General features: G+C 38.9%; 2 protein-coding genes across 2 annotated transcripts; both read left to right on the top strand.

Moving 5' to 3' along the window:
* Positions 1-401: 401 nt before the first annotated feature.
* LOC140245133 (monocarboxylate transporter 12-like) lies at positions 402-4036 on the top strand. Its single transcript, XM_072324733.1, has 4 exons — positions 402-594; positions 1623-1673; positions 2124-3065; positions 3921-4036. Exons 1-4 carry the CDS (start codon positions 402-404, stop codon positions 4034-4036), a joined length of 1302 nt encoding a protein of 433 aa, XP_072180834.1.
* Positions 4037-10827: 6791 nt separating this feature from the next.
* On the top strand, positions 10828-25981 carry LOC140245035 (uncharacterized). The gene is made up of 8 exons (XM_072324626.1): positions 10828-10960; positions 13920-14017; positions 14543-14621; positions 16894-16959; positions 18057-18095; positions 20804-20872; positions 21901-21999; positions 23208-25981. The coding sequence occupies exons 1-8, from the start codon at positions 10937-10939 to the stop codon at positions 23301-23303; spliced, it is 570 nt and encodes a 189-aa protein (XP_072180727.1). The 5' UTR covers positions 10828-10936; the 3' UTR covers positions 23304-25981.
* The last annotated feature ends 466 nt before the right edge of the window (positions 25982-26447 follow it).

Genomic DNA, 26447 nt, shown 5'->3' with positions numbered 1-26447 from the left:
AACTCTCCTTAGAAACAGTTTTGCCAGTGATTATTGGAAAATGTGCTTTGCTCGGACTTAAAGTCGAGTGTACTTCGTATGTATGTGACTGGCTGTAGTTCAGTATTTCCATATATATACTTCAAGGAACTGCGCAAGGCTGGTTGACGGCTCCTTAGTCTTAACACATTTGGAGAAAAACTTTTCCGAATGTTGAACTATGCCATTTTCTGATATTCGCGTCCTTCGCAAATAGTTCGCGTGCTCAGTGAAAGAGGCCCTTTATAATGTTTGTCTACCAGAGAACATAACCCGACTGGAACAATCAGTGCTCACTCTGTAAACTTTTTTTTTCTTTTTCACAAATGTCCATTTGGATCTACACCTGAAGCTCTGCGGATACCTGAATGACCAGTGGGAATATGGCGACTTCTTTCAGGAGATGGCGCTACTCCCTGCTCGTAGTTCTCTTCGTTTTCGTCGTCAGGTTCATCGAGATCGGTGTCATGAAGAGCTTCGGCCTGCTCGTGGACGACTTGGTGTTTCAATTGGACTCCGACTACGCGACGATTGGAATTATAATAGCGACCTATCACGGGGTGGTTTACTTTTTAGGTGAGTTTCATTCCCAGGACCTTGTGGTGTTTACCTACCAGAGTATTTCCGAGAAGTTTATATGAATGGAATAAAAGGGGGCCTGACCTTTCGATCCTAGCAGAATCTTCGTCAGAGAGCAAAATAACAAACATACAGAGTAAGCAGACTATACATGCAACAACCATTGTCTGGGAGGGGCTACACGGACACACACACACACACACACACACACACACACACACACACACACACACACACACACAGCAATAGAGGTATAGGTTAGGTGTCAAGGGCAGGGGGCCAAACAGATTGGGTCATCCCACGATACCGACACCCACGAGTCATACAGCCGATGAGTTCGCCATTGCAAAAAAAAAAAAAAAAAAAAGTTCATGAGTCATACAGCCCATGAGTTCGACACTAGGTAAAACAGCCCACGAACTAGACATTACAACATCTTACAAAAGCGAGTAAATATAATGTCAATATGAATTATTAAAAAAAATACTATAAAAAAAAAGGAAGAAGAAAATAGGCGCGGAAAATCTGTCCATGAGGTTAAATGCGCAGACTAAGGAAGTACGGTGGAGATATAATGAGCCATTTCCCTTCTGGATGTTGATATGAGGTCATGAGGTTGGATGGTGTCAAGTCGTCTCACCCAAAGCTTTTCTCTACTGATTTCATTTTCTTTCAAAATGCCATGAATTTCATATCATTGTTTGTCCCTTTTCACTAAAAAAAAAAAGTAATATTCCATTTGCAAGTCAACGTTAAAATAAAATGGAATTTTCATTCGAAGTGACTCACTTTTGTAACTATTCCGCAAGGTTATAATCTTCTGCAGAGAGAAAACATGCAATTTTTGTTATTTGTCGTGAGAACATTATCGTGATGTTGTCTATTCAATCTTTACTACATATTTCTATATTTCATTCTTTCCTTTCCTAACTTGGAAGCACCGATAATTTTCCCTGCGTTGAAGTATATTTCGAGGAGAGCTATGACTGCGATTTGTGTATTGGGCGCTGCTTGTCTGTGTCTAGCATCACTGTCCACCAACGTAGCCCAACTGACGATAGCCCTCATAACTGCAGGTAAACTCTCGATTCTGTGACCATAACAATGATGATGGTAGCAATGATAATTGCGATGCACTTATTCTAATGAGCAGAAAGTTTTTTGATACATCCTTCTGTGTAGGACTAGCCCCTGACATGCCTGATGTATATTTGTTATGTAAAACTAAGTTTGTTTGTTTTTTAAATAGTACGATCCAAACGACGTGTTTACGCTGAATTCTCTCTCAAAATTAGAAACTGTGGAAAATATTTTGTGTTAGAGATTTGACATCTTTGGTCAACATATCGCTTCTTTATGTCAAAATCTTTTTGTTTTCCGTTCTTCCAAAGCCTCCAGCAACGTTCATCCTGCACATGTCCAGCAAAAAGAATCATCGATACTCGTTCATAATAAAATAATAGTAAACCGGATAAGATAAACCGCATGTCCATGCTTTAATTCCCTTGTTTCTGTATATTTCGCAGGAGTCACGAACGCAGTGATATTCCTGGCAACCATGATGCTGTTTAACCAGCGAGTGTCTGAGGCGTTCGCGTTCCTATACGGGCTCTCGGACACGGGAAACTCCGTTGGCATGATGTTACTGCCTCTCCTGACCGAATTCTTCCGCGAGGTGTACGGTTGGAGGGGAGCGATTCTTCTCCTCGGCGGCATCTCCATGCAGATCGCTAGCCTGCTGGAAATTGTTACCATGGTTACGACGGATAACTTGGTTTCCGATGACTCGCAAGCAGACTCGGTTGACAGCCAGTTGGTCAGCGAGGCCGATAAGGCAGTCGAGGGTAACAACTCGAGCAATTCGGTAAGTGGCGATGAACAGCAAAGTGAAGATGAACAGCAAAGTGGCGATGAACAGCAAAAGATGCTCGCTTCTAAGTCTCATGACCAAGGTCCTTGCAGTAGATGTTACGACTTCGGACATCGTCTCTGGACCTTTTTGGATCTGTCTGTCGTCATAGATGAGCCTTTTTTGATACCGTTCAATCTTTACTCCATCTTATGCGGGATTGTTAACGTCGCGTGGGTCATTTTCCTTATTCCTCACGGACAAGCGAGGGGACTCCCCCTCTCCACGGCCGTCTACCTGGCGTCGTTCGGCGGCATTGGGAACATGCTTGGGCGTATCCTGCAGGGACCAATCGTTGACATGGGGTGGTTGTCGTCCGTCGATCTCATTGTGATCTGCGCCTGCCTGAACAGCATCGCGTTCTTCCTCGACCCGCTCCTCCAGGCTTTCTGGCTTCTCGCAGGAGCTGCCTTCCTGGGCGGTCTGACCATCGGCGCCAGAGTAACTCTCGACATCATCGTCCTCAAACAGTTTGCCCCGCCCAGCAGATTCTATTCGGCCTTGGGCGTTGTAAACCTGTGTTTTGGTACGGGGGAAAGCCTCGGAGGTGTTATAGCAGGTGAATGACATAATGGTAACAAACGCATATTCGATAATAATGTGTGTGTGTGTGGAGAGAGTGTTGTTGTTGTGAGTTTGCTTGTGTGTGTGTATGAGTACGTTGTATCGAACTATCTATGTAATAGAAGCTAAATTCCATTTAGGATTGTATCATCAATTACAAAATGCATGCGACAATCACATACACGAAGCGAATGCTTTGGCTGCTATTTTGGTAATCCGGGGCAGAAATCCTTAATCAATTCTAGTATCTTCGAAAGTTATTTTTTGAAAATATATTAACGAAACATTTAAACTGAACTAAGTCTTACAAGCGTGCAGATCCCGCCTTAGTGGGTCTTTATTCTCTCGATTAAAGACAATTATGTAGGTCTACATATTTTGATTATATATATATATATATATATATATATATATATATATATATAGTCAAATCTATAGCGGCCACCCAAGCAAGACAAAAAGTGGCCCCTATAGGCAAGTTCTTTCACATGCTTTTTCTTGCGAGAGAATCGGTGTTAGTGGTTGTATACGGCAGGTAGCCGCTATAGACCTGTTGTCTCTAAGACAGATTTGACTAATATATATATATATATATATATATATATATATATATATGTACGTGTGTGTGTGTGTGTGTGTGTGTGTGTGTAATTATTAGTTATATTGAACGCAACACACGTATAGTCATGCTCTTGGATGGCATGTTGTCGCGCCGTATACAAAAGGGACAAAATAGGCTAAACATGTCCAGAATCTAGCACAGCATGGACATTTTCTTCACAACAATTAGATTTATCTATATGCGTGCTATTGAAGATAACAGGATTTTTTTTTTTTGCTACCATCACAGGATGGATCGCCAACGTTGCTGGTTTTAAGGTGGCGTTCATGGCCCTCGGTGGAATGGAGGTCGTCGCCTGTATCCTCATGATCTGCACTCGACTTTGTGTAAAGAAACAGCGTTGACTCGCTCTTCGACATCACTGCGTGCTTGACGGGATCCGTTGAGAACTTATACGACCACGTGATGATATACTATTCGTAGTTTTAACAGTACAGTCAGCTCTATTTCATGAGCATGACAAGACTTAGACACCTTGCCATAACCTGGAACACCAGCTCACAATAGTGTTATGGGCCCGAGGAAAAGATGGTGATAATCGACAGGGACGGCACACAATGCCATCATCTTCATCAGTGACATCAACCAGAAAACTGCCTCACCACCAGACTGTTAGAAACGGCAACTGACAACGTTATTTGTCGCCCTCGAACGCCCGTGTCTGTCTCCAAAAACTCTCAATGCTTTTCTATAAGTCCATGTGGGCTTAGCATGTATGTTACACTAATTTGCATGAATATATTATCATGATGGTAATACAGGAAGATAATTTAGTTTTCTACAATTCCACACCGTTTATTTCGGATGGGAGAATGGGGGCTTGGGGATTTAGCATAATAAGTATAGGTCCTAGTCTAAATCCTTAAAGAGGAAATCCACCCCAGAAATAAAATATTCTTCAAAACAAAGAGAAAATTATTCCCTATACAGAATGATGTAAAAATGATCAAAATCGGATGAGAAATAAGGAAAATCAAATTTCACTTCTTTTTTCGAAAAACATTTCTTGACCAGTCTTTATGAATATTCAAATGATCGAGTTGATGATGTAAAACCCTGACAAATTTTTCATGTATGTTATAATATGAAATTCGGAAAATTGTAATTTTAACTAATACAAGTAAAAGCATGTTCCCGTACCAAGATATATCAGAGCTAACATTTGTTCTTTTTTATTTCGGGTAGTTTTGATGCAAGTTTTATACTACGGCTAAAATATGAGATTTTGTCATTTCTGTATAGACACGAAGTGAATAAGAAATTGTGAGAGCATGACATCGTCAGCTTGCTGATTTCAATATTCATAAGTACTAGTCAAGAAAATGTTTTTAAAAAAAAAAGAAAAGTTCAAAATGTCTTGTATTGCTTACTTCTTATCCGATTTTTTTTTTTTTTTTTGGGGGGGGGGTCATTTTGTATCGTTCAGTTGAGAATATTTTTTCTCTTTTATTTTGAAGTGAATCTATTTTTGAGATGAATTTCCTTTTCAAAAAGATCCAGATGAAAAGTTCGAAGATTGCTATAAACTATCCCACTGTATGAGGTATAGCTCCATAAGACTGACTTGCTGTTTATTATTATTATTATTATTACTATTATTATTATTATTATTATTATTGTTTATTCATTCATTTATCAATTCAGTCATTCATTTGCCATTTTTAAACAAAATGCAAACAGAAAATCACATGACATGGCACAAAGATTGTGGTGACTCTACGTGCATACCGCTGGTTGCCAGCGGAGGAAAAGGCAATCTTAATCATGGAGGCTCGAGACCTTCCTCCCCGATCAGTGCATGCATCCATCAGAATCAGCTATATCAATGTAAAACAACTACAAACAATATCAATTAATGCGTTATTACACGAAAGGAATATGCACTTCAAAAACAAATAAATACAAAGTGAAACTATAATATGAATTGTATCATTGAATGAGATTGATACTCCCACCGTAATCTGTGTTTGCACATTCAACAAAACTTGTGTTCTTTTTTTTTAAGTTACCATGGCAATGCATTGTTCAACATTGATTAAAGATGTTTTCTGCTTATTTAAAATTGATCACGTTTGCCAAATCTCAATTCAAATGCTCAAAAACTAATGGAGTAAGCAAAGAAAGGTCATTCGTACCAATGTGCCTATGAGCTAACTCCGAACTGGCTTATTAGCCGATATAGTGGCTATGTTCTTATCAAGGGCTAGACGAAGACAAATCTAGATATTTTCAATTGAATGCATAAAACAACTCGTTGTATAACTGAATTCCCATTTATATGTTCGTAACTATAGGGCATTCAATATAGCACTGTAATTATACATAGATTATACATGGTAGCGATTATGCTGTGCATATTGCATGGTATTATTCATTCAAAGATTCGTTTCTCTCTGAACATAATTGCTCTAATTTCCTTAAGTTCATATTTCGCTCTTCTGGCTTCTTCATAATTATGTGACTATAATAATATTATTGATTTATGTTTAACGCATTGATATAAGACGGCCAAGGTTAGGAAAATACAGTTGATGCATTTTTGCCGATGAATACTTTTATTGCAATTTTCGTGGTTTTTTATTAGTTTTAGATGCATTCCCTTGTATAGTGTTAATTGTATTCATTTTTACCATAGATGTGTGTGTGTTGATATATAGAAACATACATGAATATATATTATATTGAAATACATGTATTATGATATATACATGTACAAACATAAAAGGGTCTGTGACAGAAGAAATTCACGACATTGTAACACATCCTGCGATGCGTCTTTAGTCTATCATATATCCTTAATATCATTGAAACCGTGTGTAAAGCTATATATCACAAGTAAACACTTTGGAAAAAAAGAAAGAAATTTTCAAATGATACACAAAAAGGGCCTGTGAATTTAACGGACCGCAGGAAAATTCATCACATCTATCGAGTAGTCCGAAAAGGCCGCACATTTGCTATTTCTTCGTGTTTTTTTGTTTTTGTTTTTTTTTGTTTTTTTTTTTGTTTTTGCTCCCCGATGAAAGTATGCATTTCATACGGCTACTATAAAATATACTCACGAATAGTGAAATGAAAGACCCATCCTCAAAAGCAAAGTGAAATCATTGATTGGAAGAACGAAATGTGAGATAGCTATAAAACAATTATATGGGACAAATTACATTTACTCAAATTAAGTGCATCAGTTTTATTATTTAAAAAAAAAATATATATCGTACTTTAATTACCTTGACTTTCCTCGAAGGAGTTTCACGAGCAAATTTGGTTGCACTATAAGTCGTATAGCTTGAATTGGCGAATTTGATTACCCCAAAACGAATTTGAATGCCGTTTTTCGATTCGGGTAGGAGCTCTTTAACAAATTTGAATGATAATTTGCCATACTTTTCACTACATGCACTACGTGCAAAATCTAATGACCTATAGCAACACTATTGCGTGTACTTAGTGCGAAATGACGGCAATTAATTATTTTGTCATTTTCCATGATGCGCATATTTGCGCCGTGTCACTACTTCCTAATCCGGAAAAGAAGATCTTGCCAGTAAACTAACCTATTCCCAGTATAATTTTTTTACTTCAGTTTTGCAGTTAACATCGTCAATTTTACTTAGCGTTTTGAATCGTTAAATAATCGATATTATTATATACTCCCCCTCAAAGCACACACATTCAATGTTGCCAGCACACTGCAAGACTTACTGAGAGTGAACTGCAGAAGGGAGAAGTCTCTCCTGCACTGAGAACGCCAGTCCCGATTACTGAATGACTTCTAAGGAGAACAATATTAATTTCTACTTAATAAAACAACTCCGTGATCAAGAACATGAATGGGAATTAACAACCTTATCCGCTTGTTGCGAGGAGGGATTTTCCGCACGCAGGAGAATTTTCCGCGGGCGGACAAGAATGTTTGCGAGTTTCGCACCTGTTTCTTACCTACTAGACACGTACTACTTACCTTCTACTTGCGTGTATTCCGTGTGACCTGCGTGAGAGCTTTGAAACCGATCCGTTTTCTGTTACGAGCGACTTACAGGTTCTGAGATGTACCTGCGTTGAAGTAGCCTGCGAGGTGCTGCTGGTATGGGTCTCATACTGGTGTTCTGCGTGTACCTCTGCGAGCGAACCCCCATGACTCACTCGGAACAAGTTTTGAGCATGCCTAAGGCATTGTCATACCGAATCTGGGGAAGTTTTGCGGCTTGACTTGCAGGGAAACAAATTTGCTACACGGAGCTCTCCGCAGTTGGTCCGCACCTGACAGTACCTAGCGCGTATCTCGCCTGTAGTTGCCCGGAGGTGCTAACGCAAGTCCGATTTAACCGGAACCAAGTTTTGAGCATAACCAAAATTTTTCCGGGTGAGTCGCGGGGATGCCCGGAGAGGTCCACGCAGAACGCCAGTAGGAGGCCCTTATAGCGGCAGCACCTCGCAGGCAAATCCCACGCAGGTACTTCGCAGTCCCGTATGCAGCCAAGATAATGACATTCTGTGGGACTTCTGCCATTCCTTCAGAGGAATTCCTTCACTGAGTTGTCAGCCCCCACGCGACTGGTACAAATGTCACACAGTATACTCGCAAGTAGAATTTAAGTAGAACGCGTCCAGCAAGTAAGACACATGCACTGACTCGCCAAAATCCTTGTCCGCCCTCAGAAAATGTTCCCGTATGCTGAAAAAATCCCTACACGCAACAAGCCCGAGTATCACTGCCCGGAAAGGTGTGACAAGTCCTTAACATGGTTGCGGGTAAAAAAAAAAAAAAATGCGTGAGCACCTCCGGGCGACTACGGTTGAGATACGTGCTAGGTACTGTCATGTGCGGATCATCTACGGGGACCTCCGGGTAGTCAAAATTGTTCTTTGCAAGTCGCACGCAAGGCTTGCCCGGAAAGGTGTGACACGGCCATTAGGAGTTACTTCATTTCAATAAGACCAGTTGATTTTTAATGAATAATACATATATGGAAAAAAAAAAAACACCTCACTTCCCTTGAAATTTTTTAGGAATGAAGAAAACAAAAACTCACTTCCCTTGAAAATTTTCAGGATTGAAGTGAAATACGTTTCCTAATTTACTTGGATAGAATGCATGAAGCATACTGAATAGTTCACGCATAATAAATTTGTATTCACGTAAATATTTTGTGAATGTGATTTGTACTCGTTATATCACTGATCTATTTATTTGTTTTACTGTCAGCACATACTCAAACAAACAAAACAAATCCATGTGATTCAGGTGCAGAATACTAATACTAGAGTATACACTGTAAAAACATCGGTGTTAGATTTAACACCATGGGTGTTAAATCTAACACCGATCAAACTTCAATAGAGGACCACACCCACAGGTGTAGAAAATGTATTGTGACGGTGTTAAAAAGTGTTCGCCTGGCACTTCGTGGTGTTAATTTGACACTGTGGCTGGTGATATTTTTGACACTGCGCTAGAGTTAATTCAATGATGACACCGCATGGTGTTGATTTGATATTGGTGGTGTTAATTTCAATGGTATAACACCCGTCTAGCTTCAATAGGGGACCACACCAACTGGTGTTACTGTGGTGTAAATGTATTTACAGATTTTTTTCAAAAATCAAGTACTTTATCGGAAAATTCTTTATCGTCTTGTTGAAGTTCAAAATTAACAAGAAGTGCAGTAACTAAGAAACTATTCAAAAAACAATTTTAAATTTTGAAATGACACCCGGAGGTTTTAATCTAACACCATGAATGAGCACCGGAAATTTAACACCAGCTCGGTGTTTTATCAAATCCTTAAAACTCTTCAACAAATGTCAGTGATTCTCCCACTCAGTGGATTATCCTGTGCGCGCGAGTGTCCTGTATACTATTAAATCAGTTTATTTCTCGTCATGCATGGAGTACGTCGTGCAGCTAGACCAAGAGATTTAGCGTTTTCTACCATCCTTTATATGCGACTTGCTGGCTGGCTTTCGTCCACTCCTGTGAACTAGTTAATGGTTGTACCGTTTCTCTAACACTGCCTGCTTGTTTCTTGATATGGACCAAAGATTAGCGATAAGCTGCTGTATCCGGAATTCCTATCGAGAATGGGTTTGATTCTGTTTATCCAGATCCGATCCAGATGGACTCTTTCACTTTTCTTGGCCAAAAATTTCTTTCAAACGCTAATATTGTTGCATCACTCCATCTATGGGATGTCCTGTGTTGAGGGCGCGTTCAGCTAGGGCTGAACGAGAGGGATTGTTTAGCCCAAGGGCTCTTTTGTGCTCCTTTATTCGGTCTTAATAGAGTCCTGCCAGTTGCTAGCCAGCAAGTCAGTAAAGGTTGGTAGAAGCCTAAATCTCCTATTTGTGCGATCTCCCCAACTGATGAAAGTTTCTGCACTCGGGGACCAAAGAGATTTCACCGAGCCCTCTATGTAATTATTCTATGTAATTAGTAAGTCTCACACGGGTAAATAATTCTCCATAGAGACGTGTGTTAAAATTATTCAAAATTCAAAAAATTCTCCGATAGCTGCATGGGAGAAATGAGGTGTTTCATTTTCACTATCCTAGATAAGTGTGATATACCCTTTCATCCATCAAATTTCCAAGGCAGGTTCTTCTTCTCAAACTCTGTCCAAGGGTCCGCAAAGCCAGACTACGAGTTCTTTTCACTCAAAAAATCACAAATTTTCTGTACATGTGCACCATACGTTTATATATTTTATGAAATATTATAGTCCCTCAAATTCCATGAGAAAAGCTTTCATATATCTTCCAACCAAAATGCAGTTTGGAGAGGAATTCATACTTAATATCTACTGCTAAATATTAAGTTTTTTTCCAAACTGCATTATTGATTTTTTTATTATTTGTTTTCTTCATTTATGGTACGAATTTGTGAAGGGGTCTGGGACATTCCATTTTATTTACAGGTGTAAGCCCAGCAAAGAGATTTTTCTCCAGTCACTGGGGAAAATCTCTTTGGAGCCCAGTAAGAGCGCTGAGATTTTACTCTGGACTACGCCCTCTAGTGCGCACACACTGTCAGACGTTTCCGTACATACTACCATGCATCAACGCGGCGCATACTGCATCGTATGCATTATATATGCCTATGCGCTGCATGTACAAGTGTGCGCAACTTGATCTCGTTCATAAGCATAGTGCATTGATAACTGAACTAGTCTGGCGAAATCGCTCCATGAATGCAGAAAAAAAGAGCTTCCTAGCGCGAATTTGAAAGAAAATCCAAGGTCAGGATGGGCAAGAGAGATACCCGTGTGGTAAGTAATTTGTATTTTCAACAAAGTGTGATTCAAATGTGCTAAATTTACCTTCCCATAACGTTACATCTGGGACTGCACATCACCGCACATTGTCATTGACTTCTTCGTGCATCAATCGCATTGTGTAGATGGCGTCGCCGTGGCGTCGGACGCAGAATTTACAGGATTTTGAATGAGTTTGCGGGTGACGTTCGGCTTCAGTCAGGCCACAAACAGTATACTAAAAATTTAGTATAGTAAGGGTACTAGGTCTCGCGCAGGGACTTAATGATCGCGCATAGCGTAACTGCGTATAGCAAGCAATATTACGCGTAGGACTAAGCGCAAAATTTGCCGATACGCCCATGGAATAAAAATACCTGACAACCGCTAAACATGAGAAGAAAGCAGGTAAGAAATTTTGATTTCAAACAAATTTTTCACTAAATTTCCAATTTTTTGGAACAAAATTTTCACTAAATTTCCAATTTTTTACGTTATAATTTACCTACCTTAGCTTAAAATCTTTTTTTAAGGATGTTGTAGCCTAACGTAACGTGTTAGACGTGTCGTCTCGCTTGTCTCGTTCGTATGATCGTAGCCGATAGAATTCGTAATTTGTTCGATCGATCGTTGATAATATTCTACGAAAGCCGAAGCACGCTACAGCCGCAGAGAGGGGCAGACACTTTCACGCATGAAACTACATAGGGCAGCTGCGCGATCTTTACATACCCCGAGAAGGTGAACGCATAAAAAAAAGTCCGACATACAAATGGCGACAGCGCACTACTCCGTCATCGTATCATCAGGAGATTCTGGGAGGTGATTTTTCTGCATTTTCGTGATATTCATTGAGAAATTCAGGTACGATTATGGAATAACTTCTATTATAAGAGCATTTCAAATTTTCGTGCGCGATATCTAGACCCCTCAACCATAGTCTATAGGCTTTTTCCAGAATTCCAGTGCAGTGATACTAAGGTAAGGGGTTCATAAAGTTGTTGTAAAATCAACAATATCCAACAAATCGGGTTCTTCCTTCTTCATAAGCACTGATAAGGTTTCATAGTAATACTATTGGTTCTAAGAAGTTCTGGGCATAGATCTACATGTAAATGGGGATGGGGAATAGGCATACTGTACAATGAAACCTACTTTTTTCCAATGGCAGGGGAACCTAATATTGCACATGATAAGAAAGAGGGCTGTAAGCAAGCAGCTCAAATACTAGACAGAAAGATCCGTCTGTCCGGAGGACTCTTTTATATTTTGCCATTGACGCTGTCCTCCGTAGACAGCAGACGGAAGCTTACAGTACCCATTGCTGTGTGGATGTTCTTAACCACTGTCTCTATGGAAAATTGGGTGAGGTACCTCACCCTTCTCGATTGCGTCTAATTCACGGCCCTAGGTCGGCAAATTTAAGCTTGTATAGTGAAATTAGCCTTTTAAGAATACATTACACTCACCAGATTAATGAATAATCCAACATTTTAGTAGAATTTTCAACGTAAAACACAGCCTGTCGCGTCGTCACGTTCAAACTCCAGAAACATACACTATGAATCTATTAGCCAATCACATGCGAGGTAGTTTCTACGTGTTTTTTTCACTAAACACGTACCTCGCATGTGATTGGTTTACAGATTCAAAATGGCGACTTACTGCTAGCGAACGGCGATGTTGCGATATGGATAAAATTTCTGCATTATAACCGAGTTACTGTGAGTATTTCGATTGCACAATGTGAGAAATTAACCCTAAATATTGCTGCATAATGTGTCATGTCATGTCAAACTTGTTTGAATGTAAAAAAGCTGTCTGAAATTTGGTTTATCGTAACGTTTAATCTGTGCGCTCCTGCCACACAGGAGCTGGCATCATTGACTTCGGTCTGTATACGGAGGGGATCCGTGCAGTCAGACGTAGTCTCCGCGGAACATTCCCCGACGGACAGATACAGACCGATCTTTCGGTCAACTCAAATACTAGCCCGACCAGACACTGTTACGCTATGCGAAAACAGCGTCTGACGAGCACGGCATGCAGCCTCGAAGTGAGGAACCTCAACACAACTACAAAACTTAGGAACATGTATACTTTTCTCCTTTAAACAGAATACTTTACTCACGTTAAATGCATGTTTCTATAACAGAAGAATAGTTCGCCACACTGGGTCCATGGAGACCACTTGCGATAAGTCCGTGGAACAAATAAATGACACTTTCTGGCGCAATTCCTGACCGTCGGGCTTCGTCGTTGCAGGATTCAAAATGGCGCCATGACTTATGCGCATGCGTGACCGGATGTGCTCCAGAGCGAGCGCGTGTGCGTTGAAAGTGTCGAACAAACCTTGGCGTCTGCTACACAATAACCGTGGTATGGAGCTCAATGTTCCTCGCGCGACCAGACGCCAGCCGCCGCCAAGCCCAGTACAGTTTATAGCTCTATACTAGTAACCGTGCGTACGCTGCTTGAGTGTAGCAGCACGGTCGACAGCGCGACCTTTTCAAAGGGCATTCACATCACGTGACCGCCAGATATCTAAACTTGGCCTGGCGTGAAAGATTGTGTACGGTGTGGACATGCTGGATATGATGATCAATTTCGGTAAGTTTCATTATGTACATTTGAATACTGATAGCATCAGATGTAGAGTAAATATTGAAGAGTATACTCGATGAGTTTGAGGTGACAAAAATGATCGTAAGTATCAAAAGTCAAAGCTATCATGATACGATTACGTTGCTCTCCTAGTGGTTGGTGGTCGCACTCGTACAGCCCTGTCGCGACGTACAATGTACCATGTACAGCGACTGGGCTGTGTATAGTTACTCAAATACATGTAGGCCTACTGCTTCTCTGTTGTTGTTGGTTTTATGTCAAAATGTTTTAAAGTGCAGTTTCTTCCTTTCATTGTCCTTGGGGTTCACAGTGCATTTTGACACTATTTTATCTTCCTATTGGCATACAGGCATTCGTCAACCCAATTGCTGCAGCAAGAGCTAATGGCCCAAGGCCCCAAGCGGGACCCACCATCCAGGATTACCTCAACCGCCCCAGGCCGACATGGTATGTACATATAGGAGTTCCTGCCTGCTTGACATCCTTTTAATGCCACTCACCAATTTAGGCGCATCCTGCTATAACAAAGTCCCCAGAACTGGCAATTCATTATGTTGATATAACATCTTAATTGAAAAGAATTCTATGCATTAAACTTTAATGATAGTAATTTTGGGAGCAAAATGTTTGCTTCATAAATTTTGCTGTACATGTGATGTAGCCTTGTTCGTTGTAACTGGATACCATTAGATGAACATTGTACAATACTTGATTTATAATGTCACTGATTGTATTTCAGTAGATTTGACTATCTTTTTTTCTGCATAACCTTTGTGTAATGTCAATGGAAGAATTTATGGATGTACCACTATCTGCATTATAACTGTATATGTAAGTGACACCTTTCAGTTATTGAGTCTTATTGTCAATTTCAAATAATGTGAGAACCAAAAAAATATTGTGTTCTTATAACTATAGAAGGTCTACACAACTCTCAATTTTGAAATCTCTTCTGTGAACTATTTACTGCAGGGAAGAATGGCAAGAAGAGCAGAAGAAAAAAGAGGCAAAATCCAGCAGTTTGGCTGGCTGGGAAGAGAAGATGAACCTGGCAAGTATACAGTAAACTGTTTTGATTTTGTGTGTGTGTGTATGTGTGGGTTTTTTTTTTTTTGGGGGGGGGGGAGGGGGAGGGAGGTGGTTTTGAATACTTGATTTGTTTTAACTTTAGTGTATGAGTAATTCTATGACATGGTATTTCTGTATTTTTGCTATTCAATTTTTTTTTTTTTTTTTTTTTTTTAAGGCTAAAGGCTAAAGGCTGAGGCCATGAAGTTGTCGTTGGTTACCTACAATGTATATACACCATTTGTATCTTGTGGGTTGAAAGTGATGTCCATAAGAGTATTTTACATGTGCAACAATTGCTGAATTCAGTCTCCACCAAATGAAATAAATGTGTTGAGATTGATTGGGCAATGAGCTGGTGTTATAGTTGGCATGAAAATCTTCAAATGAGAAAGGTTAAAGGTCATGGACAAATTCTGATGTTTCACTCTCGTGTTCTTGCAGTAATACAAGACGTACAGTAGGCACCCAGGTATGGTGTGAGACTTCCTTTTTGTAGTAATAGCTTGACTGGGAGGTAATTCATTGGACATTATTTGTTGGCCCGGTGACAGTAAAGTGCAGAAGTCAAATTCTGAAATGTTACCGTTTTGCTCCAAATGCATGAGATGGTCATAGAACTGTGCAAGCTACTTCTTAGGTGTTTGACAAAATTTAGTAAAAACCTAGGTAAAGGATCAGGATTAAAAACTAGAAAAAATGTTATCTGCTAAGTAAAATAAGGCATTTTTTGTCTCTATCAAAGGAGGATGCAGGATCGTGGGACATATTGTATATGATCTTGGAAAAGTTTAGTTAGGGTCAAGAGTCAAAGGTTATGGCCAAATGCTTCATTGAAAGTGCACAGACCCAAGAAATGTTTTACTTTATTTCATTGTGTGAATGGAATTGATAACAGATACAGTTTAGAGATATCGGATGTATTGACATTTTTATGCCTCCGCCACGAAGTGGTGCCGGAGGCATTATGTTTTCGGGTTGTCCGTCCGTCCTTCCGTCAGTCCGTCCGTCCTTCCGTCCGTCCGGCCGTCCGTCCGTCCTTCCGTCTGTCCGTCCGTAATGAATTTTGTGGACAGGGTAACTACCAAAACCTTTTGAGGTATCCTAATGAAACTTGGCATGTATGTGCATTAGGGGGTGAAGTTGTGCCTATTAACTTTTGGGTGCACATGCTCAAGGTCAAAGGTCAAAAGGTCAAGGTCAAATGCTTATAATTTTACTATTTCCCCCATATCTATGCCATGCCTGAAGATATTTTCTTGAAACTTAGTGTATACACTGTACATGTATTACTCAATCAAGATTCTCTAGTGAAAGTTTGGAATCATGCGGTCAAAGGTCAAAAGGTCAAGTAAAAAATGTGAAATTTAACTTTTTTCTCCGTATCTTGGAAATAGTTCAAGGTATCTTCATGGAACATAGTATACACTGTATATGCATGTACTGACTGGCAGTGATTAGCTAGGGAATTTGGGGTTCATGGGGTCAAAGGTCAAGGGCAACACTTCAAAATTTTACATTTTCCCTCATATTTGTGCAATGCCAGCAGGATTTTTTTTTTTAAACTTGGTGTATGCATTTTTAACCTGATAGTGATTCTCTAGAAAGTTTTGTTTTTGTTTTTGTTTTTTGTTTTTTGCCAAAAAGGTCAAAAGGTCAAAGATCAAGTGAAAGTGCTGAACTTACTTCTTCCTCCATATCTCGGAAGTGACTCAAGTTATCATGAAACTTAGTACATATTTATGCATGTTCTGCCTGACAGTAATTCTCTTATGAGTTTTAGGGTCAATGGCCAGCTGAAAATGGTAACAATTTACTATTCAATACAGAAATTGCATTTTTTCTCCATACCTTGAAACTTACTCAAGGCATAAACTTATGAAAGGGTCAAAGTCAAGTTAAAATCCTTCAATCCCCAAATACGTGCTCTCCTATTCGTCCAATTAAACCTACACTTTGTATGTCAAGGAAGGTGAACATTCAACACTTTTGTGACAAACATGTCATTTTGATATTTTGCCAGTTTTGTGAAAATGTAATCACACATTGTCCACATGTACTATAGACCTATTAGGAGAATCATGCATTATGGCGGAGGCATACCAGTCGCCATGTAGCGACATTTCTAGTTCATTCTATAATGATGATAATAATAATGATAATAATAATAATAATAATAATAATAATAATAATAATAATAATAATAATAATAATAATAATAATAATAATATGCTTCCTTTCTTTATCCTGTGCAGAAATTTAGGGAAGATCTGAGGAAAGCGAGAGAGAAAGCTCTTGGAGGCTCGAGTGCAAAGAAGAAGGTATGGTCGCAGAAAATAAAACCAAAGGTGTGCTAAGTGATGTTGCTGATGGAAATGAAAAAAAAAAAAAATTTGAACACTTGATGTTATGTACAAATTAAAGGCTGTTGTACCAACATTGAATCTGTCCTGCTCCGTGGTAAAACCCTTGGATATATGAAAAGCCACAATTTTAACCATGAATTGCCCTGCTTTTGTTTTGGGACATTTTGGATTTGTCGAGTGTAAGTTGCCTTTCTAATTGAGCTTTAAATGATCATGACTTGATTCGACAGTAGTGCAATTCTACCTGAACGAAAATTGCATGATGCCTTGTATGTTGTTCCTTTTTTGAGGCTTGAAAAAGGGATTGTATAGTTTTGGTTGAGACCCAGCTTCTGGTTTCTAACATTTGTGGGTGAGGTAATGAGAAACCTCTTATTGAATATGAAAGACCATGTAATTTCAAGAGGAATTCAACGTTTATTTGATGAAAATTAGTTTTGAAATGGCTGAGATATCCAAAACAGAGCGATCCAAATAAAAGGTGGTGCCCACCTTTTTTTTTTATGATCGCTTTGTTTTACTTTGTTTTTGGATGTCTCGGCCATTCCAAAACGATTTTCATCCAATAAACTTTGAATTCCTCTAAAATGGCATGCTCTGTACTAGTGGTTCCTCGCAAAGTTGAAAGCCCAATCCTCATCCCAACCAATACTATACCATCCCTTTCATTGTCTCTTTTTGCAAATGAGTGTGTATAGCAAAAGCTGTTTCAGGTAGTGAAGAAGTTCACCATATGACCTTAAATGTACTTTTGAAAGGTGGGTCATTATCAGTGGGCAGCAGTAATAACAAGCATTTACAGCAGGAATAAAATTGATAGTAACCCTTGTGACACAGAAAAAGCATGCCACCTACACAAGGGCTATTAATTTGCTCGAGCTATGTCATCACTGCCCCCCCCCCCCCCCCCGCATTGTGCTCATTACAATAAAATTACCTTGTTTTTAAAGTAATTGGTGAACATGTTTTTCTGAAAAATACTTAAAATTGTACATTTGTCATGTGAACTGCTCATACATGCATCATCTATTTTCTTCTTATAATGTCCCCAGGATAAAAAGACAAAGAAGAAGAAAAAGAAGCGAGCGAGGGTGAGTTTCAAAGCACAAAGTATCTGTGTAGTTATTTCTTATCTCACAAACCTATGCACTTCATAATTGTGAACACTGCTAAAAGTTGTTTGCCCCCATAAATGAAGCAAGATTTTAACTCCTTGCAAAAATGACTTCAATAATAATTATTTCCCTCATTCTTACGTTGTGTGTAAGTGAGAATCTTGGAGAAGAGAAAGCTGTTGAAGCTCAGCTTTGTTCGTGTTTGACATTGCAAAAATTGTTTTTAAGGTGATTTGGTTGAGATGTCAATGTGATATTGTGCATACGGGTACGTTGAAACTTATTCTTCAGTTAAGGTACAGTATACCATTGAATAGATTAAACAAACACACACACACACACACACACACAAAAGGGAAAGGAATTGTAATTCTGAAGGGAAATGTGAGCAAAAGTTTCTGAAGGAAGGGAGTACATAATTTAAAAAAAAGAAAGAAGAGAGCAATTGGTATTCGAAAATGTAAGATGAATTTGTTATGGAACAAACATGCACTTAAAACTTGACTTGTTTTAATATTTTTCTATTATGTTTTTTGTTTTGTTTTTTGTTTTGTTCTTTTTTTTAACATATTTTTCTTTCTCCAGCATGGCATTGTATGGTCGCTTCAAAATTGACTAACCTCACCTCATCTTTGAAATATCTGGGGTTTTTTTTGTTTTGATTTTTTGCTGTTAGTTGTCTATCTGCACAAAGCAGTACCAAAAATTATATCCTTATTTTGGACAATTTGTTGTCCCAGGAGTTGAATTTTATGCTTTGTCTGCTGTGCACAATAAGTTGCATCTGAAAATATGCATCTACACAGTACATATTGGAAGAGGTTGTGTCCTGTCTGTTGCATTTGATTCTTTGGAAGAATTTAGAAAACATTGTTTCTGTTTTTAGCACAATGTAACAAATGATAATAGACTTTTTGTAAGCAGAGTTCATGTGAGATTTGAGAATGTTTGCTCTTCATCTTGTTTTGTTATAGGCTGCGTTTATCTTAAAACTTTCTGAGGCGGAATCACGATCCTAAACGCGTTTGAGGCATTTTCAGGGGTTAGATAAACGCAACCGTGTTTTCAAATGCATTTAGAAACGCCGTTTTGAAACGCCTTTCAAAGGGCGTTTTGAAACACGTTTGAGACCACGATCGCCGTTCTGTGAGTAGGTAAACGCAATGGCGTTTTGAAACGCATTTATATCTCAAGGTCAAATCCCAGCTGTTTCTGGTTGTGCTCTCTACCCATTATGTGTGTGTGACTGAGGAGGCATGTTTGGTGGTATGCAGTTGACCTTTACTTCCCGGGTCAAACGGCGCAAAGCAGCTGCGCAGTGACACCACTCGAATCGCGATTGTATGATGGTTAGATAAACGCAGTTCCCCAAGAATCACGTTTCGAACCACGTTTGCAAACACCGTTCCAAACGCGTTTTGAAACATGATTCTCTCTCTCAAGTTAGATAAACGCAGCCATAGTTTCTCATAGTACAGTGTAATCGCACCTTTGTTTACAGTCAGCTTGACTCTGTATCTCATTGTTTTCATCACTTTACAGCAGACCTCTGCGAGTGTTATGTCTGTGGCCTTGGTATTTGCTAGAAAACATTGACAATGTATTCACACTGATTATTCACTTAGCAAATTTGCTGCACTTCATTAGTACGGCTGCAGAATGTTCATACGAATGCCCCATGGTTCATTAAGTTTATTCTGGATCGATTTGATAAGATTCATATTTATGTTTTATATCTTATTGGAAGTCAGGGCCCCACTGGCCTTGGTTTCTGTTGCAGGAATATGACAAAGGGGTGATTTGTTTAGATTTTATTTAGACTGACTATTGTACTTTGCTTGCAGTCAATAGTTATCAAAAAGTAGCAGCATTGAGAGGGTTTATGCAGTCATGACTGCTTCTGGAAATCAACAAACAATATGTAAGAGATTTGGTATACTTTCCGGTGATCATATTCTTCAGTTCTGCTGCATAATTTTTGGTTCTTTGACAGATGTAGAGTGTCAGAAAAAAAAAATGTTCACTACAGTGCACTCCCGTTATAACAAACACGGTTATAACGAAATTCCGGTTACAACGAAATAAAATTTAGGGCCGCAACATTATCAACTCTATGTATTTTTATTGTTTATTCATTCGGTTATAACGAAATTTCGTTACAACGAAAGAAAACTGCCGGTCCCGAGGACTTCGTTATAACGGGAGTCCACTGTATTGAAATTCTTCAGCAGACATCTTTGAAAGCTAGTAAATGAATGGCATAGAGTCTTATCTGTCATAATGACCACCTTATTATAATTGCAACTGCGATTATAATTATTATAATTACAATTATTAACATTATAACAATTGTAATTATTGAGATTCTTATTACAAGGCCACTAGAGTCTTTGTGTAGGAACTTTTGCGAACATGTGCGTGAGCAGAAAGTGTGAGTTGTTATGAACTCTTTTTTACCGATAAAATTCTTTAGCGTCAGAATGGCTGCCAACCTACACTTTATGTGGCCATTCTTTTTTAATGTTCCTTGAGTCATGACAATATATGGGCTAAATTGTATGCTATCCAAATTGCATGCAGCATACTCATTTGAAGTTCTTCCTCTTTCTCTCAAACCTCCACCTGTTTAACACCAACCAAACTCAAATGATCTCCATCACACCCAACACCGTTCCTGGTTGAAGTCCCCATCTTCATCCTCATCCTCCTATGAATCTTCTGATGACAGTGAATCCGATTCTGAGGAGGAAGTGGTAGGTTGAATTTCATTTCGTTCACATTACAGTGTTCAGCTGCACCACATATACTTTGTGTTTTTTGTTAAAGGAGACCTCCAGATGATTTTCAGACTTTCACATTTGAACAACTTTGAATAAGTTATACTGAGTACAGAGTTTAAGAATGTATAGTGATTGGGATGAGGGATAAAAATGTTTTCAAAATTTAGAACAAATTGCAATGGACAAGGATGATGACATGGCAGCATCACCATAAGAATGCATGAGTTTGGGCGCAAGGAAGCAGAACAAAAGAAGAAGGCATGCATATATTTTACACAGGTGAACTTGTTAAGCAAGCGGTATTGTAATGGAATTACGCTGCTACATTTCTGAAAAATGTGAGGCTCCAAAGTCCTATGTCATCAACACTGTTCAGTGTAATTTGTTAACGATTTTTCAGAGTATGGGTTTCTCTGCTCAAGGAGCACAATAAATCTATACATGGAGCTGTCAATTTATGTACCTGTACTACATTGTGTGAAACTACAAAAATCGTCTGGAATGCCCCTTTAATTGGATTGAACAAATTTAGTGTCCTCCTTCAAGATTATAAAAGTGTTTAGTGTGTTGTGCTGTTTGGATGCATCAAAAAGTTCTACAGTATGATAGTAGAGGACTAGACTAACTTGTGAAAATGTACGTGATCATTTTTGTTGACTCCAAGTTGGTATTAATTTCTTTGTTTTATGAAAGTCATCTTGAAGTATTGGACAAGCCAACCATTCATTTCTTTTGTTGTAAAAAAGAATAAGAAATTACACTGTGTGATAATGATATTACCATGTAATAACCTATTGTTGTATGGATGTTGTGTACTCGCAGGGTTTACATTTGCCACAGATGCAGCACATTACAAGCTGTTATTTGGCTGTTGGTATTTTGTTCTGTAACTCCTTGATTCACGTCAAACTTCCCTCCCTTCTCTCCCCCCTTTTTCGTACACACGCAAAACAACAACCCAACACTCTGGCCCACCATCCGGTTTCCATGGCAACGTGCAGAGACGGGAGAAGCGCAAGAAACGTAAGAAGGACAAGAAGGCAAGGAAGAGGCGGCACAGCAGCGATTATAGCAGTGACAGCGAGGATGACCGGTCATCGGTATGTGTGCTCAACTACCATGGATTTCTTTGTTTACCTCTGACCAAACACTGTTTGAAACGAGGAATGCTTTGCAGGGTGAAAATTTGTATATATTTTGAATGAAGCAGAACTTGAACAGCTGTAACTGTGCCTTAGTTGGAAATGCCATCCTTATAAAATGTCACTTTTTGTGAAACAGAAAAATGAGAGGAGTAAATCCGGGATTTTTTTTTTCTTTTTTAATTAATCAGCAACCACAAAACAGTTAGGAATTGTCAAAGTTTAGAGAGAAGACAAATTGGCAACTCTGTGTGATGTACGTGTTGCAGCTCTCTATATGTTGTGTACACAAATTTTGCTAATTTTATTTCTCTCAAATATTTTGGCACAGACTGAACTTATCACTGATGAAGACATGCAAAATGTATTGCTCTTATGTAATAAGAACAGGGCTGAAAAAAAAAATAATTAGGAGAGGAAACTAAAATTGGTGGGTTTTTTTTTTTTTTGTATAAACCAAATGGAGGGCTGTTCAGCCCTTTGTGTCGCAGAGTTGCCAATTGGTCTTGCTGTCTAAACAGGTCTTAACTGTTTGTGTGTCTGAATGTTTCCCCACTGTGAGCAAATTGTAGAAATGCCGTAGTCCTGAATGATGTCATATGCCATAGAGTAGGTTGAACAGGCAAAATTGCATGGGCAGTGTGTCTACATTTGTACTGTTGGCTTGAGCCTCACCTTTCATCAAATGTTGTTATGAAGGGTAAATTTGAAGCTCCCAGTTGCAATTATATTAATACAGCAGTAGCAAACTTAATTGATAGGACCTTGTCAAGGCAAATGATGTAGAAATGAATCATGTCTCATCCTTTGTTTGGTGGTAGCAGTTCTGTGATGAATCAAACTAGTTTCCCCACTCTCAGCAGCCAAAGGAGGAAGGAACAGAATAATTTCTCTTTGTCAAATTGAGCAGAAGGTACTGGTAAGCTGAAAGCTGTTTGGGCAGGGGGGAGAGGGAGGGATCATTCTTGTTTAGATGTGACTGTGTAGTCACAGCATATGGACTGGTGTTATCTTGTTCCATCCTTGTATGCTACCAAGATACGATTCTTAGGGAACGCAGCCACCTCCGCCTTGTTTTTGAAGATGAAAGATATCCTCCTTCTAATGTATCCCAGCATCGTCAGGAGGGTGCTTGTCAGTAATCTCTGTGTTTTTCCACTTGTCAGAAATCAAGTGAGAAGAAGAAGAAGCACAAGCACAAGCACAAGAAGCACCGCAAGTCCAAGAAGAGGAGAGAGCGCAGCGCGTCGCACTCTGACTGAGCTACGATCAAAGTTTATCCCTGTCTTCACCCCCACTGTCTTCCACGTCAAGATTTGGAGCGCCGCAGGGACTTCCAGCAACCCGCTTTTTCTGCATCCAGTATTGCGCAGGGATTAGACAGCTGGAGTGGTGTGTGTACTCTGACGTGTGAACATAGGGAGTTATCCATGGCATACGAGAAGAGTGTGCTGATGGGTGCAAAGATTTGCTTCGCATCCCGTTCCGTTCACATCAGTTGGATCCATCATGGCAAAATTTTGTTTTTCTACACTGGAGCTCATGGCTATGTATGTCAGATTATTTATATGAAGAATAGTTACTGCTGCTCTGGTGTTTATGAGTGTGTACATATTCCAAATTTTTGCCCTTTTGAGTAATCAGGTGAATGCACCAAAGTATGGTGCCTGAGACAAACCTGGATATTTGTACTAAACAATAACCCTTGCAGTCCTTCCTTCCCCTACATTCTCCTCATTTTTCTCTCTGTGTAATCTTTTTCAGGACATTGCTATCGAGCCCTTGAGTCATGTGGTCCCACAGTTCATGTACACCCTGTCACACTGTATTTTGCAGAATATGCATGGTGGCACAAGAGCATAATGCCAAGTTCCTGTGTTATGGTGAAAAAAAAGAAAAAGAAAAGATATTCCAAGTACCTCACAGCCTGTTAGTATTTGAAAGATTTCAAGATGGACACCGTTTTATGCATCTTGGTATCATCATGCGAACCTGCTGATCGTTTAAAAATGAAACCACTATGAATGACAAAGGTGGATGAATTGCAAAGATAGTTTGTATTATTTCACTGGACATACAGTATGTACTTTTCACGTGATTCCTATCTCTCTCTGTTACACTGGATGTTTGAAAATGGTCCAGCACTTTGCTGCTCCAATTGTGCCTAAACTCAAAATTTGAGAAACAGATTTTTTGGTTAGATTAGTGAATTTCTTCGTAATAAGCTAGTTATTACTTTTGTCACCTCTATGGAGAGATCATCATGAATGCCCCCGTGTTGTATCAGAATTAGTGAAACTCTTGTACATCTGACTAGTGGCCATGAAGACAATTTTTGCAGAAGCAAGATCAATTCAAATACTTTCTCTCTTTTTAAAAAAATGTTTGTTTAGCAAGCATAGCAGCATCTTTGATGGTAACACAAAGCAGCTTACTGGTCATCAGTGCTCCACAAGTCTTTGTTAAGCAAATACGAAATATCTCTGATGGTAACAACAGAGAATTTTAGCAGTTTCCACATGTGTTTGCTTGTAGGTCATCAGCATGGTCATGTTTCATAAAAAAAGGTGCAATGACAAACTGGGGGGCGTTTCATGGAGGAACTTGTCGGATAAAATGTCCGACAAGTCAATTATATCCGACAAGTTCAGAGAAATCAGCCAATCAGACTAAAGAATTTCTCAAAACTTGTTGGATATAATTGACTTGTCAGATATTTTATCCGACAAGTTCCTTCATGAAACGCCCCCCAGAAGTCAGGTATTAGCCAATCAGATTTTATGACTTATATCTGATCTCAGCTTTTATACAACAGGGCTCAGGTCTCCCATTTTTAGTCTCCCGTTTGTTGCAAACCGTAGCAAAATTAAATTAACACAACATGGCCTTCCAGTCATCATCTAGTGTAAAGTGGATAGGTAGTGGCATAATAGTAGTGAGACCTACTATGTGTTTTGATGCACATTCTCTTCATTTGTATCAAGTGCTATGAATGTGTGTAGTCTATGCTGATGCAGTAGTCACCGGTGGAAAGTATATGAACAGTTTAGACATGGCCACATAAATATATGCCTGGGAGCAAAATTAATTTTGTTGCATTTTGGAGATGTTAAGAAATTAGTGGCATTTTAATCCTTTCACAACACTTGTGTAATAAGAAATATTCACAGTTTCATCTTTTCATATTTGATTTTTCTTTTATCATTATTAACAATGGGCAATCATTTTATTATTATTATTATTATTTTTTTTTTTTTTGTCTAGCAATTCCTGTGCAGCTTTACAGTGGTGGAAGAAGAAACTAGCGTTTGGGGTCGATAACTATGATCAGTATATTTTTGGTTTATCAGAATGTCAGTGTTTGATCTTGTTTGTAGATATTTAACGCCGCTGTCAGTACTAGCACTGAACTTGAAATCATGCAATGTGCTTGACAAGTGTTCCCTCATTACGTATACTGTACCAGAAGGTGAATTTAGACAGGTTTCTTTATATTTAGCCGCCACGCGTACTGTACATTACCAACCATCCACCACCGCCAAAGAAGACACACTGTTCAGAGTTTGCTCAGAACCTACAATTTAGTATGTCAGTCACAAAGATGAATGTTTCAGTTTCTCTCGCAGCCCTTACTCGACACATTTCAATTTATTGGTGATCTCTTTCCCCGACCACCATAGAGAGTTTTCCAGTCACTGTATTCTTGGATTTGCATTTTGTAGATTGTTTCTTTGCTTTGTTTTTACTGTGTGCGTGTGTGTGTGCATAATGTTTCCCCTACCCCTACATACAGAGCAGATGGGCCTTGTAAATAATATGTACATTATTGTATCACTTGATTCTTATTAATTTGATGAAATGGCTCAAGAGTTTGTAAATGTGAACACATGGGACACTCTACTTTGACTGCTCAATGAATTAAAGTGAGTTTGTTTTTAAATCAAGTTTCCTGTGGTTGTAAAATATACGTAAAAGAAAAGAGCAATGCTTTTGTTTTTGTTTTTGTGTATGGCTTCATGTTCTCAGAGTGTTGATAATTTTTATTCAAGATAATGTGTGTGCTTTGTTTTTGTTTGTTTGTTTGTTTGTTTTTTGTTTCTTTGTTTTTGAGACTGAAGTTTGGACACAACCAGTGGGGTGTCACCCGTAGCTAGGGAAATAGTCCTCCTTTGGAATATACATCTCGTCATGTGGCTAGAAATGCTTTGAATGGGATTATAATGATTCATTTATTCCAAAAACACTTCCAGTTTTGGAGTAATGAAATTGTAGCCTTTTTTTTTTTCTTAAGGAACTTGGCGGAGTTTGTATATATACAAATACATACATATATATATATATATATATATATATATATATATATATATATATATGAAATGTTTGAATGCAAAAACATAAATGACATT

The sequence above is a fragment of the Diadema setosum genome, chromosome 22, assembly GCF_964275005.1.
Source record: "Diadema setosum chromosome 22, eeDiaSeto1, whole genome shotgun sequence".
NCBI classification, from domain to species: domain Eukaryota; kingdom Metazoa; phylum Echinodermata; class Echinoidea; order Diadematoida; family Diadematidae; genus Diadema; species Diadema setosum.
The sequence above is the reverse complement of the archived record's forward strand: the minus strand, read 5'-3'. Positions and strand labels throughout refer to the sequence as shown.

Bases quoted from the DNA above. Each gene is read 5' to 3' on its own strand.
- LOC140245133 (XM_072324733.1), top strand. From the start codon at position 402: ATGGCGACTTCTTTCAGGAGATGGCGCTACTCCCTGCTCGTAGTTCTC. The intron at 1,674-2,123 runs GTAAACTCTCGA...TATATTTCGCAG, and splicing joins GATAGCCCTCATAACTGCAG to GAGTCACGAACGCAGTGATA. The intron at 3,066-3,920 runs GTGAATGACATA...CTACCATCACAG, and splicing joins CCTCGGAGGTGTTATAGCAG to GATGGATCGCCAACGTTGCT.
- LOC140245035 (XM_072324626.1), top strand. From the start codon at position 10,937: ATGGGCAAGAGAGATACCCGTGTG. The intron at 18,096-20,803 runs GTGAGTTTCAAA...TCCTGGTTGAAG, and splicing joins AGAAAAAGAAGCGAGCGAGG to TCCCCATCTTCATCCTCATC. The intron at 20,873-21,900 runs GTAGGTTGAATT...GGCAACGTGCAG, and splicing joins CCGATTCTGAGGAGGAAGTG to AGACGGGAGAAGCGCAAGAA.